The sequence below is a fragment of the Astyanax mexicanus genome, chromosome 2 (genome assembly GCF_023375975.1).
Source record: "Astyanax mexicanus isolate ESR-SI-001 chromosome 2, AstMex3_surface, whole genome shotgun sequence".
Lineage (NCBI taxonomy): Eukaryota > Metazoa > Chordata > Actinopteri > Characiformes > Acestrorhamphidae > Astyanax > Astyanax mexicanus.
The window spans coordinates 50508193-50522120 of NC_064409.1; the positions used below are offsets into that span (position 1 = coordinate 50508193).

Sequence of the window (13928 nt, forward strand, 5' to 3'; positions counted from 1 at the left end):
AAAAAACGCATAGGGAAATATGTAGGAAACAAAAAAGGTTTGAACTCATGAGAATATTTTATTTGGGGTTCCAAGTGGTCCAGCAGACTAGGCTGCTTCTACTATGATCTAAGGATCACCAGTTTCAATCCCTTATTATGCTTCTTGCCATCAGCAGCTGGAGTCAGAGAGAGCACAACTGGCCTCACTGTGTTTGGGTGTGTAGATGAGGTTCTCTCCCCACATCAGTCTTAAGGTGATGTCAGTCAGCACAGGTGTCTGTAAGCTGATGTATCAGAGATGGGTTGCTACACTTTCCTTCAATTTCAGCAACCCTGCTCCGCATTTTCTAAAAACAGTCTAGTACAGTATTTAAGTAATTCTGTAAACTGTAAAACGGTAAAAAAAAAAAAAAAAAAAACACATTTCAGACAAGTCAAACGAGCACTGGATATTAATCTACACAGATTTCCCTTCTAAAACTGATTCCATTTTGAACGCTTCCATTTATCATCCAGATTTCCACTGAAGCTGGAGCATTAGCATTAGAGGCTAATCGCTAGCGGGTAATGCTAATGCTGCTCCAGCGGCGCTAGCTGGGGTTAGCAGCAACCCACGGGCCGATAATACTTACCTCTGAACGAAGGTAGAGGAAGAGCTTAGCATGGTTAGCGGCTAATGCTAATACTGCTGAAGAACTAAACTGAAGCTCCTGTTTGATGCTGTACTTCAGCAAAGTGGCTTTACTGCTCTTTACAACCTGACTGGTAAAATTCTTACGCAAGGTGCACCGGATTAAAAGGCACACTGATGATTTTTGGGAAAACTAGTTAAGTGTTTTAATTGTTCCTTATAGTGCGAAAAATACAGTACAAAGCTAAAAATTGCTACTATGCAAAACTGTAAGCTATAAACTATATGACATTCTCTGGTTTAACAATTTGTATAGTACATAATACCATATGCGTTTCTTCATAGTCATGGTATCTTCAGAATTAATCTTTAATGTAAAAATATTTAATAGAATGGTGTGTCCAAACTTGTGACTTTACATGAATACCTCAAAATAATCAAAGCTTCTCTGTTGCTGTTTCCTGTCTTGTCTCAGTGTTGGGCTCCTGTGATCCAGCTGTGCTGTGGTCATACCTCACCTCCCTTCATGACCAGACCCGCAACACTGCATGGCTCACCAGCATGGCAGCGCAGGACAGAGAGAACACTGCTGCCCCCCAGTGGCCTGCTCTCACTGCAGATATTGTGAATGGAAACACCTGCTGCAGTGGCTACATGAGAGACCAAATCCTCGACATGCTCGCCAGGTTGAGAAAAACTAAGTTTGCCTTGCTATGTCTGTTACAGATTAATGATCAGTTAATGTTTTTTCTATTATTTATGTGATTGTTTGTTTCATACTGTTCCTTTTTTACATTGGTCACAAATGGGATATGGGAAATATGGGCTGATGCAAATATCTGAAAAGTTTTGTGTAGATTTCTGCCCATGCAAACACATAGACATTTAAAAAAAAAGTAGAATTTGAGACTACAATTATCTTTATTTGTTTGTAGTTGCTTAAAAAGAGAGCAAAAATTAATTAAAACAACAGATAAAAATGAATTAAAACATTATATTGCACTTGCCTTAAAATAGCAGCTTCAATTTTTATTTAATGCCGCACTGACTTTTACAAGAGATAAAATTGGAAATTAAATGCCGTCTCATGATACAGTATATTACAATACATTACCCTGGTGATGATATCACGATACACAATAATATTCTCTAATATTCAATATATATCACAAGACAATTCTCTACAATACTTTATGGCATCTGTGTTACTGAAGACAATTAAATTTTCCTAAATAAACAAATACCAGAATTATGGTTTATTTATTGATGTCAGTATGGTTTATTTATAGCACCACCCTGTGGAGTAATGAAGCAGGAACTTTAATAAGTCAAATTTGAGGCGAGTCTTAGGAAGTTAAGTGTGTCTGTGTTTCAAAGAATATATTGATATTTGACACCACAGATTGATAATTTAATGCAAGCGAAAAATTATACCATATATTGCAGTATTTTGTCTCACCCCTAGTCAAGCTCAGAAAGCTGTAAAATGCACTATATTGTTATATACTATACTGTTATTGTTGGTTAAGAGCTTGCGAGACCTAAGCAATACTGCATAACCCGAGTCCTCAAATAGTCCACATGCTTCTTTCACTTCAGATGCCACTTCATTTCCCAGCTTGTCCAGAAATACACATGTCCTTTAGGGATGAATCAAATCATGAATTACCATTTTGTATTGTAGTCAGACCTTAAACATAATGCTCACATAATGCATCATCTGAATATTATCTAAATATTTTACTTTTCAGCAATTTACTTAATGTACTTAACTGATTACTGATGTTCTTAATTACTTTAGGAAAGTATTTAATGATCTCATGATTGTGTGCCCTTCTCTGAGCTACTCTCTATTCCCTTTAAATTGCCCCTTGGGGACAAATAACGTAATCTGAGTCTGAAAATAATAAATTTATTTTTATTTATTTATATGTTTTTTTGTTTTTTTTTTACCACAGGCAAGAGGTGTTTGTGCAGTCAGAGATTTCTGATTTTGAGCAGTTGTTGTGGAGGCTGGGTCAGGCTGGAGGGGTAATGAGGGGTAACAGCGGCCCTCCTGTCCCACAGTTCAGTGCAGCCCAAGGCCAGGACTTCCATACACACTTTATTCAGCACTGTCTGGAGAACAGTTTACACTACCTGCTCTATACCTACCTGGAGCACTACAGGTGAGTTATTGACGCTCAGTTCTACAAGTTTAAAGACTGTAAAAGCAGGAACCTCCACCTTTATAAACAGTTATATTCAGAAAACATCTAGGCAGAAGTGTTTGTTTGGCTGTTCTTTCAGAAGGTGTTTAAAATAATGTTGTAAACATTTGATTTGTTTCTTTCTTTTACTCAGGCTGACACCCAGTAATTGCCCTGCTGTTGGGGACAGAGGTTTGTATGAGATTTATCCCTGGTTTGAGATGATGGTCAAACTGCAGAGGATTACAAGAGACCTCACAGGTAAGTTCTAAAGCCATAAAACCAGATTAGGCAGTGGGTTCTGTCATTTAATCATTTAAATATTGTAACCTAGCCAATTAGCCAGTGGCAATTTTTTTTTTTACAAGGGAGTAATATGAACACCTTCCTAAAAGAATTGTATTTCTCATTTTATAATAAATGCAATCTCATTTTTTCCGAAGTTTTTTCTGTAAACACAAAAAAAAATGACAGTTGTTAAAATTCCCCACTTCATATTTTATTTTGAGGCATAAATAATTAGCTTAAGTAACATTTTTGACATAGACCATTATCCTATAGGTGTGTAGAATTAAATGATCTGATCAACTGAAGGTGTAGGCAATTTTTTCCACAGGTGCCCAGAATCATGATGAGATGATTTGAGAAAAAAAAATGCCAAAAAATGAATTTGCTGATTATTTTAGGAAGATGAAATGTTAAATCTGTGACATCTATGCACCTCTGATTTCTATGGATACATAACAAACAGCAGAATCAATGTTTCATTGTATGTTGGTTAAGGAGGTTCACATTTAGAAAATCATTTGGATCACCAAATGGGGGTGTAAAATTTGAGAAATTGTAATATTTTCCTTCTGTTCTAAAAATATATTAAATCTTTATTCTGTCAGTTAATTTTTTAAGCCGTAATTAAAGAGTTCATCCAAAAAATTATGTTTTGTTGTGTGATAGGTTCTTCATAGTCATTGCAGAAAATGTGTTTGTGATGGGTCTTGCAAAGTACTTTTACTTTTACTTTTCAGACCCAGAGCGAGTGTTCCAGGCCAGTCTGACCAGTGCACAGGTGCTTTTGCCAGGCAGTCAGGCTAGTGTTAGCAGCATGCTGCTAGAGGGACATAGCCTCCTTGCACTCTCCACCATAATGTTTGGACCAGGAGGTATTGATCAGGTATGAGTGAATTTTTTTATTATTTTTCAACAGTTTTCCTTCAAAACTATTTCAATCTAACACACTATGTTCTCAAACCCTGATACTTTTATATTATATCCTTATCAGTTATTTAAGTTTATATGGAGAAGAAAGAAGAAAATAATCTGTACAAGGGATTCATTACAAAAGATTGGATTTCAATAAATATCGACTGTGGTCTCCAAGTTCATGTAAATTGTCTTGTATTAACATGTTTTTCTAAAATATTGAGTTGCCACTTTTGGTAGTAGGTCCAGTAGCAGCTAAAGTTCCAGTTAATCCCCATATGTTTCAGGCTTTCTTACCTGTTGATGTGTTAAACTGATGTGTTATCCTAAATGGTTTTCACTGCATTTACAGTAGTAAACACTGTGTAAAGTAACTTCTAGCTGTTTAGCATCAGGGTCCTCTTCAAACCTTGAACCCTAATAATCATAACAATTTTACCAGTATTAAAAATCTTTACCATAATAATAAACACTGGAAAGTGAATGCACTATTCCAGGAGAACCGTGGTTTCCGAGCCATCACCAAAGTCTCATCCATGCCCAGTTTCGCAAACGTTCCTGCACTTGCCTTGCGGCTTCCCGTAGCTCTCTTACTGGTTGTTGACAATGTTTATGTCACTATTTGCGTGAGCCAAGTCTCAAGATAATAATAATAACACGGTGGACTGAACGCCAGGATGAGAAAAATACTGATTTGAACCTTCAATCCTAAATTCCTTACACTGAACTATGATGTGAGCACAACATGATTTTATCCCGACACTGGAAATTTGTCAGTGACATTGAAATCACTTGAAAATCGTTTGATGTAAGGTCGGCATAATAAAAAAAGTTCCAGTCCAGTACCTGTGCTTTGTCAAGGCCCCATATCTCCTTGCAAATTCTACATAGCTAAATATATAGCTGAAGGAAAAATATTCTGTAAGATACTGTTCTATTCTTTTTAGGTTTGTGCACATTTTTGGCATAATAATGTTCTATATGTTTTATAAAATTCATAATTGTTATAATTATATAATGACCGTAATTAGGATACATATTAAATAAGGATTTAATATATGTCTCAGGGTGTTTTCACACCTGGACGTCCGGACCACAGTCTGCACAAGGTTTTTGTTACAGTGTCTATATTTGGTCTGGTTAGTTTTGGTTTAGTGAGCAGACTGAAGAACTTTACTATGTCAAGTTGTCATTATCAGCTTTGTGGACTGCATCTTACTATACATCATATTAATTGGTTTATAGAATGTTTTGGATTCCTTTTATTTAATCTACTGTTACTGTAAATAAATGAATTCCCGGTCTAAGTGTTTATGTTCATTCTGCTGCGTGATGTGAATGCATGGCAATGGGAGAGCACCTGTTATTTTTTCCTCTGGTTTATTTAAAGACTACCATAACTCAGCATCCTCTAACTGGTCTGAAAGTCTGAACCATCTAGAAAAGTGTTTTCACACTGCAGGTGAACTGGACCATGAGATCTAGACCAAGACCACATCTTTTGGTCAGACCAAACTCTGGTCCTTTGGTCCGGATTGTGGTTCACAGCCTCTTTCACACCAGCTACTTTAGATTATACTGAACAGTCTGAAAGTCAAGACCAAACAAGCTACGTGTGAAAGCACCCTGAGAGATAGATGGTTAAAGCAGTGAAATGGCAGATTAAACTGTTCCTAGATGTATCTCTTCATCTAGAAGTGTCCTACCTGACATGACTGTTCTTTCATGCTCTGTAACTTAGAATTAGAAACATATGAAATACTACAAAATGATTCTGTAAAATATGCCTTGATCTGTCAGATTAATTAATTAAAATGGCTAGTTTTTAATCAGCAGCAGCTCAAGCATCAGTAATAATAATGAAATGCATAATGAATACTAGGCCTCAAGAAATAAAAACTCACGTAAACTATTCATTACGTTCTAATACCTTGACATTTGAGTCTTGAGATGCTTTCTGATCAGTTAATGTTAATCCTTTGTTAAGTGACCTTCATTGTGGGTGATGTAGTGTCCTTGTAAAATCATAAATGAATAATAAATAATTAATTCAATTTTATTGTGTGTTAATCACTTAGAAAACTGCCTTAAGGAACAATAAACTAATGATGAATGCTTCCATGTGTCTTTAAGAAGTTTCTTTAAATCAGTGCTCATTATTGGATGTCTGTGTGTGCAGGTGGTGAAAGAGGGTGAGAAAGGTCAGGACGCTCTGTGCAGAGTCGACCCACAGCTCCTGAGGATGGCTCTGAGTCCTTACCCCAAACTCAAAGCTGCTCTTTTCCCCCACAGTGGCTCAAGAGCCTCTTCAGCTTGTGATATATCCATTTACCAACTCATGCAGGTACAAACAATAAACTACAAGTATATATAGTAACGTGACTAGAGTGACCCCATTCTTTTGAGAATAGGTGGAATCAGAACTTACTGTGATCAGTTGAAGGAGAATGTCTGGCCAACTGCTTGTGACCTTAAGGTCAGGCGTACTTGGGTTCTGCAGCAGGACAATGATCCAAAACACACCAGCAAACAGAAAACAAAATGCAGGTTTTAAAGTGGCCTATTCAAAGTCTGTATTGAGATGCTGTAGCATGATCTTAAAAAGGCCATTCTCAAAAGAGCTCCAATGTTGCTGAAATAAAACTGTAAATCTGTAAAGAAGATGTGAAAGACTCATTTGCAGTTATAGTAAACGATTGGTAGCAGTTGTTTCTGCCAAGGGTGGCACAACCAAGTTACAACACTTTTTTCACATAGAGCCAGGTTGGTTTAGATAGATTTTTTCCCCTTATTGAATAACTTTAATCTGAAAAATGTCAGTATGAAAAAAACAAAAAGGAAAAACCAAAGAAAGCAGGCAAAAGCTTTTTCATAGCATTATGTGATTATATGTGTTGCCCATGTCTGTAATTTTAATTTAGTACACATTCAGCAGTGCATCAAACAATATATACCCATAGATACCTGCTTGAAAAACTTCGTAAAAGAATGTAAGAAGGGGCCAGAGTGGCAGGTCAGTTCAACCTTAAATGATCTCTCCCATTGCCACATTCCAAAGAAGTTTAAATAACTTAACTTTTCCATTTAATTGGAATGAAAAGCCATCAGCCTCCAAGTTCAAATAAATGACTTTTGTCAGTTAGTACCTGCAGTGAAGGTGTTCTAATAACCTTGTTGATGTCGCACAGACAGGCTAAAATTAAAGGGCAGGTGAATCATGGCACACTCAGATAAAACTGTTTGCACGGTTTCCTAATAGAGGTTCCTGATGTGGCTGTGGTTAATTAGAGCACGACGAGCAGAGAGCTGCGTTGAGGAATTAGCATTCAGCTTACAAAATGGATAAGTCAAGTGTCACTCAAGGTCCTGCTGTGGTTTGTAGTGTCTCTGCTACAGTTGTTATGGTTTGTATTGGTCAGAATAAGCTGGTCTTAGGTCAGAATCATAGAGAATCCTACCAGCTTCTGTCTGCGAAAGGCAGGCGTTTGATGATCATTAACATTCCTTTATCGAAGTGCAATCTCTGGTAATTAGCATTCTGCTAATACAGAGGGCTTTCAGACTCCTTATGGTTTTGGCAGCTTTACCCTAAGGCTAGTGTTGTTGGGGAATGATGTGCTTAATGAACAGTAGGGCAGAAGTGCAATTAGCCTGAATAAATGATGGACGTCTCAGCTCTCGGGCTGTTGTGCCTTGAGAGGCTAAGCTAGCATTCCGCTAGCAAGAAAAATACATTAAGATAAGACTCTAAGTTCCAGGAGGACTGGTCTGATTTCTCATTAAGATAGCTGTGGTCCTGTTTCTCTCCTGTTTGTGTTGTGACGATTAATGTGCTAACATGATAAGCTAGATAGCCTGCAGGTGCTGCTGAGATGCGTTGCTTTTAATGGCCTTATTTTGACAGTTTGAAATTGAAAGCGATTTCAGGATATTAAGCTGCGGTATTGGATTGAAGAAGAGTTCATGCAACTTTGTGTGTGTGTGTGTGTTCTTTCCTTGATGCAGTGTTTGCACCCCTTGGATCCCTCCAGACTGTTTGGGTGGCAGTCTGCCAACACCTTAGGCAGCGCCGGTAGGCATTTCAACTTTTCAGAGCCAGCTCATGAAATTCTTATTGGTAGTATTGCAAAGGTCAATGCTGCAACTTCCAGCCTCTTACTGGCGAATCATCATAATTCACTCAGGAGCAGTGATACTGTGCTGTGTCATTACTTTTGTTTTAGCTGTACAGCACTTTTGCAATGGTGTAATTAAGGCCTTATTTCTGCATCACTTTCCTGAAGGTTTTACTAATATTTCCCTGTAGAAACGTCCACTGAGCTTCCCCATTTCTCCAGCCCTCACCTGGTCAACAAGTACGCTCTCATTGAAAACCTGGACTTCTTGTACTACCTGCAGCACGGCAGACCTTCTTTTGCCTATGGAATTGTCATTATTCAGCATCTGGCTAACTCCAACAATATGAAGCTGCAGTGAGTGTGTCACTTTTTATGTTTACCTGCAACTAGTGCTAAGAGGTTAATTTATTAGAATCAGAACACTTTATTAATCCCAGAGAAGAGAATAGAAAATAAACACATTAAATAATACAGTTAAAATAGATAAAAAGTACAATACAATACCTATATCTATGATAATAAATATAAACATATGTATTATATAAAAACCGTTACAAATGATGATTGTACCTCTATAAATACCTCTCTATAAATGCACTCTTATTGTTATTGCCCCTACAATCATTATAGTCAGTTATTGAAACATTGCACAAAAAGTATAAAGTCACACCTTGAGGGAGGAGTTATGAAGTTTGATAGCCACTCTAAGGAAAGACTTCCTGTGGCGCTCTGTAGTGTACTTTGGTGGAATAAGTCGTGCACTGAATGAGCTCCTGTGTCTCATTACTATGTCGTGAAGTGGGTGGGAGCCATTTACCATTATGACCCATGACCTAACCAACATCTTCCTCTTCTCTGACACTGCCACTGGCATTGCTGAGTATATTGGCATTAATTGATTTGTTTAATCAAATTACTGTCTTAACATGCTTTAAATGAACTAATTGAGATTGTACATCTTCACATATAGAATCTGCTGAAGGGCATCTCTGTGGAGAATAGAACTCTTTTATGTGGCAATAATGTTTTATAACTAAAAAAAAAAAAATCATTGAACTTTCCCTGAAAACTGAAATATATAAGAAGGTTATGTTTAATATAAAAGCTGCCTATAGTGTCTTAAAAATAGTTAATTAAACTATCAGTTTTATATTGGTTTTTATATAATTTTTGTTTTTTGTCTGCATGTTTGTTTTTTTGTGTTTTGTCTTATAGTACAGTTTTGATTCCCTTGCCAATAAATGTAAAGAAATTGTAATTTAAAACATTTATTGCAAATCACACTGTTTTTTTTTTTTTTTTTTAGAAATGTGCCAAATCTAAATTGTAATTAAGAATCACACACACACATATATATATATATATATATATTTTTTTTTAATTGAACGCATTTTTTTTTATTATCGGCTATTCACACAGTACACACAGATGTGTTTTTTTTCTTGTAGAATTTATTATGAATTTAACAAGTATGGTCAAGTAGGTATATTGTAGGTATAACAGATTTATGCTTTTCTCTCACTTTTTTTTTTTTTACTTTATGCAGGATTAGTCTGGCTGTGGAGCAGGCATACACTCTGGGTCTTCTGAATTTCAGCTCTCCATCTGTAGCAGCAGCTTGTGTGTGTTTCTGTGAGCTGTTGGGTGTTTGCAGTCTGAAACTGAGGGTTGACCTCAAAGCCCTCAATCTCATCCTCAAGCTCTGGAGTCAGAACTGTGAGGAGAGCAGCTTAGCCTCACTCAGACAGTCTCTGGGTAAGACCTACAACAAATATTTTGTTTGGGGTTAGTCACGTATACAGACATGTATGCTCAAAATTACTGCTGAAAAAATTAAGATACTTTAGACTTTTCCAACTTTATTTCCAACTTTATCAGTTTCTAGACAGCTGGGCTATACTGTAGGTGTACTATTATCAGATATACGTTGTTTTGTTTCTATCTCTTATGTCTCTCTCTTAGTGGAGAAGGTGAATAAGCTGGTAGCAGCTGAGAGGAAGACTGCTGAAGAACTGCTGCTACATCTGGAAGGAGCAGTGAGGGACAACGTGGAAAGGAGATGCATTAGCAGGTTTGAGAGATTCCCATCAGTTCCAAAGTTTCTTATTAGCAATCAACGCTCTCTAAAAGGTATACATGAAACCTGTAAAACACATAATTAAAGGCATTAACTTATAAACACTACCTTAAATAATAGTTTAAATAATAATTACTGTAAATGAGTAACATGGCAAACAGTGAGAGAGTAGCAGAGTTCTTGTTGGCCTAATTGTGTGTATATTGTATGTATTTTTTGTGTATATTGATGTTGTGTTATACTGTACTGCAAGTATGGTCTACCAACACATACATACAGAGGATAAAACAATAAACGACACACAAATATGAATATTAAGATTTGTGAACTATGCAGTACATCCTGCTCATTAGCATTATCTTTATCACGTTTTAGACATTTTGCACACTTTTATATACATAAGTTTTTTCTACATATTCTATTTTTATCTATATATTTATTAATGTATATTTTATACCAATTTTATCTTTCTACCTCAATGTTTCATGTGACTAAACACGCAGGAGTGTAGAACGTAATGATAGACTGAAGTATCGCAATATTCTGCTTTGCCGTTTCGATTTTTAATCAGTACACGTGAATATTTATGACAGACAGTTGTCTGTTTTGTACAGTGTTGGCTTTAGGTCCTACTGTTCTGACTGTGCATTTCATGAAGTTAAATATAATTTTCAACAACAGTTTATTACCTTGCCTTAAGTGTTTTGAGATTTAAATATTGTGATATTTATCATATCATCCGGATCTTGCCAATACACAGCCTTTTGCACTGGCTATGACAATGTAGTGTATGTGCAAAAAAAACATTTATTTATTTATTTGATTTATTTTATTATACAGTAACAGTCCACACTGCTCTCTACACTAAAATAAGTTGTTTACATTATGAAAACTTTGAGGGCTTTGGAGAATCCTACAGGGAACTTGGAGATGACTTAATAATTTCAGATCAGTAACAGGAATCAACCCATGTCAACCCATTGAAAATAGACATAAAATCTAGGCAACCATAAAGAAATGTTATATTAAAAGTTTCAAGGACATCAAATGTGTGATTTGTATTCACAAATATATTGATTTTAAAATGAAGTTTAGGAAAGTGCCAATTTGCAGATTATTATCAGTTATATTTTCACAGATTTTCTTTAATATTTTAAAATATTTAAATATTTAAGATTTTCAGTAATGTTTCTTTTTAAACATGAAACCTTTTTATGTACCGTAATGCTTTTATAGAACTCCTCAAGATTTAGGTGTGTAATAACAAGCAGAAAATTGACAAACTTGATCCATGATTATTCAGTAATGTGAAAAATGTGGAAATTAGGAAGTTAATTAAAATCCTGTGCTATGCAAATGTTAATCTGGTTCTCATTTATTCTTGTTTTTGTGCCAGGTCATCGTATGAGGCGGGACAGGAGTGGGCTCTTCCTGTCCAGTTCTGCCACCTGCATGATCTGCCCCTTAGTGCTGGCTATCTACGAGACTGTGCCAGTGATGGCCAGTGGCTTAACTTCCTGCTGTTTGTGCAGCTTCACCAGTACCCTCCACAGCAGGTACACTACTCATAATTTAAAATATCTTAAATTGAATTACATTTATTTATTATTTAATTAAGTATTTGCATTAAAATAATATATTTTGAGATAAATATTATTTACATTTACAGCATTTACCTGACACTTTTATCCAAAGTGACTTAGGTTAGTCCTATTACAGAGGTGGGTCAATGTAATGTTAGGAGTCTTACCTTCTCTTATTGGCGTAGAGTTCATGGGTTACCCAGACTGGGAATTGAACCCCAGTCTCCCACATGATGTGGTAGCTCACTAGCAGGTAGTGGTGTTATCCATTTCTTCACACCATCCACACACATTATGCATTGGGAAAATGTGTTTAAGTATTGTAGTAATATATATTATGTTTTTTTTTTACCATATGCCTAGCTCTACATCCTCACACCCACTTTAGTCATGATATATGGATAAAGTTGAGTAAAGACTTTTATACATGCTCAATTGAAAGCTTTTTCTTTTAAACAGGTCAGATCACTGGTGACTAGCTTCACTCCAGCCCTGCAGGCCCACCTTTTCCTGGCCTTCCAGGATCTTCAGGTCATCAGACCTCAGGGAGCCATGGAGGTCCAGGGGGATTCTCTCCCCCCTCTGCCAATGGAGGAAAGCTCTGAAGCACCTAAAGATCTGTTCCAGGTGCTGTTAGAGAGCCAGGAGAAGACCAGCCCCTGGAGACATCTGCTGACTGAAGCTGTGGAGCAGCACAGTCCTCCACTTACAGTGCTGGCAGCATGTAACCAGGTAGGTGAAAAAAATTAAGGTTTATTTGTTTGTTTTCAACATTTTTATTTTACTTAGGGTACAACGTTTTGCAGTTTGTAACAAAAGAAAAAATCTCCCTGTTCTTATTCCCCATTAAATATCTACTAGAGACAGATCATATCTGTCCAGTAGCATTCATTTTACTTTAATCCTGGATACATTTAATCACTGAATTCTTGTTAGGGTCTGGTGTAAATTGTATTCAGTAATGTCACTAAACAAAATGTAATATTAAATTTGTTTCAGTGTATTCTTAAAAATACAGTAGTAATTCAAGTAGTGTTTAGTCCTATCGTTATCGCAAAAATACCCTAACATATTGTGATATAATTTGATAACTTTTATCCATACATATACATTGTATTCAGTTTCCTGATTTCATTTCTGCATCTGTCTGTATTTGTGTTTGTTTCTGATTCTGTTGCCTTTATGTGGACTTTATCTTTTGTTAATGATGCAAAAGTACTTTACTGTCCCCTTTTCAATGTAGTTATATAAATGTAGTTTTTTTTTTTACACATACCTTTCCTAATTGCACTTCAGCAATAAAAAAAATGTACCATATTTTTCGCACTATAAGGAGTACTTAAAATCCATTAATTTTTCCAAAAAATGTTTCCTAAAATGATGTATGAATTTTACCAGTCAGGTTGTAAGGAGCAGTAAAGCCACTCTGCTTATACAGAAGTTTCAGTGAAGTTTCTCCAGTACTGAGGCTGGAGCAGTATTAGCATTAGCCGCTAACCACAATGAGCGCTAGCTCTTTAGCCGATCAGAGGGGAGTGTTATCAGCCTGTAGTCTGCTGCTAACCCCGGCTAGCACTGCTGGAGCATCATTAGCATTACCAACTAACCACGCTAGCTCTTTCGTCTCTTCACTTTGAAAATAATAAACTTTGTGTATTATTTTTCTTCATACACACCTTTTTCTTTTTAACGGAAGTTTGCAGATGGATAGACCCAGCATTGACTTATTTGCTGTTTATTTTATTGGCAGGATGCTGAGCTCTTGCAGTGCTTGTGTGTGTGGATCCTGACCTCAGTCGATGAAGAAGTTGCCCAGGAGGCCACCTCACACATCAATGAGAATCCAGGCCATCACACATGGAACCTTCATGACCTGTCAGTCTTATGGAAAACTCTCCTCCGCAAGTGCAAGATCAGACCTCTGATCCGTGGCTTCCAGCTCTTCCAGCGGGTTAGACATTCTCACATGCTTCCAGTTCATCATTAATGCCAATATTTATGATGGTGCACATCAATATTTGGATTCCTTTCATCTATAAACTCTAGCCCTATATTGTATTATTAAACGTAACTGCTGTGTTATAAATAAGAATACATATTGATGTTCATAGGAAAGCCTTTCTCAGTTTCTGTTTATTATGCCTATGTT

At 36.5% G+C, this 13928-nt stretch overlaps 1 protein-coding gene across 1 annotated transcript in view; it reads left to right on the forward strand.

Moving 5' to 3' along the window:
- The window catches only part of spg11 (SPG11 vesicle trafficking associated, spatacsin), a 46653-nt gene that overhangs the window by 19382 nt on the left and 13343 nt on the right, over positions 1-13928 (forward strand). Inside the window, exons 15-26 of the mRNA XM_007231194.4 lie at positions 1088-1298; positions 2571-2780; positions 2956-3062; positions 3827-3972; positions 6181-6345; positions 8007-8073; positions 8308-8473; positions 9666-9874; positions 10082-10190; positions 11593-11752; positions 12239-12511; positions 13530-13730. Of these exons, the coding sequence (XP_007231256.3) occupies positions 1088-1298; positions 2571-2780; positions 2956-3062; positions 3827-3972; positions 6181-6345; positions 8007-8073; positions 8308-8473; positions 9666-9874; positions 10082-10190; positions 11593-11752; positions 12239-12511; positions 13530-13730 (2024 nt within the window). The remainder of the gene's footprint in view (positions 1-1087; positions 1299-2570; positions 2781-2955; positions 3063-3826; positions 3973-6180; positions 6346-8006; positions 8074-8307; positions 8474-9665; positions 9875-10081; positions 10191-11592; positions 11753-12238; positions 12512-13529; positions 13731-13928) is intronic.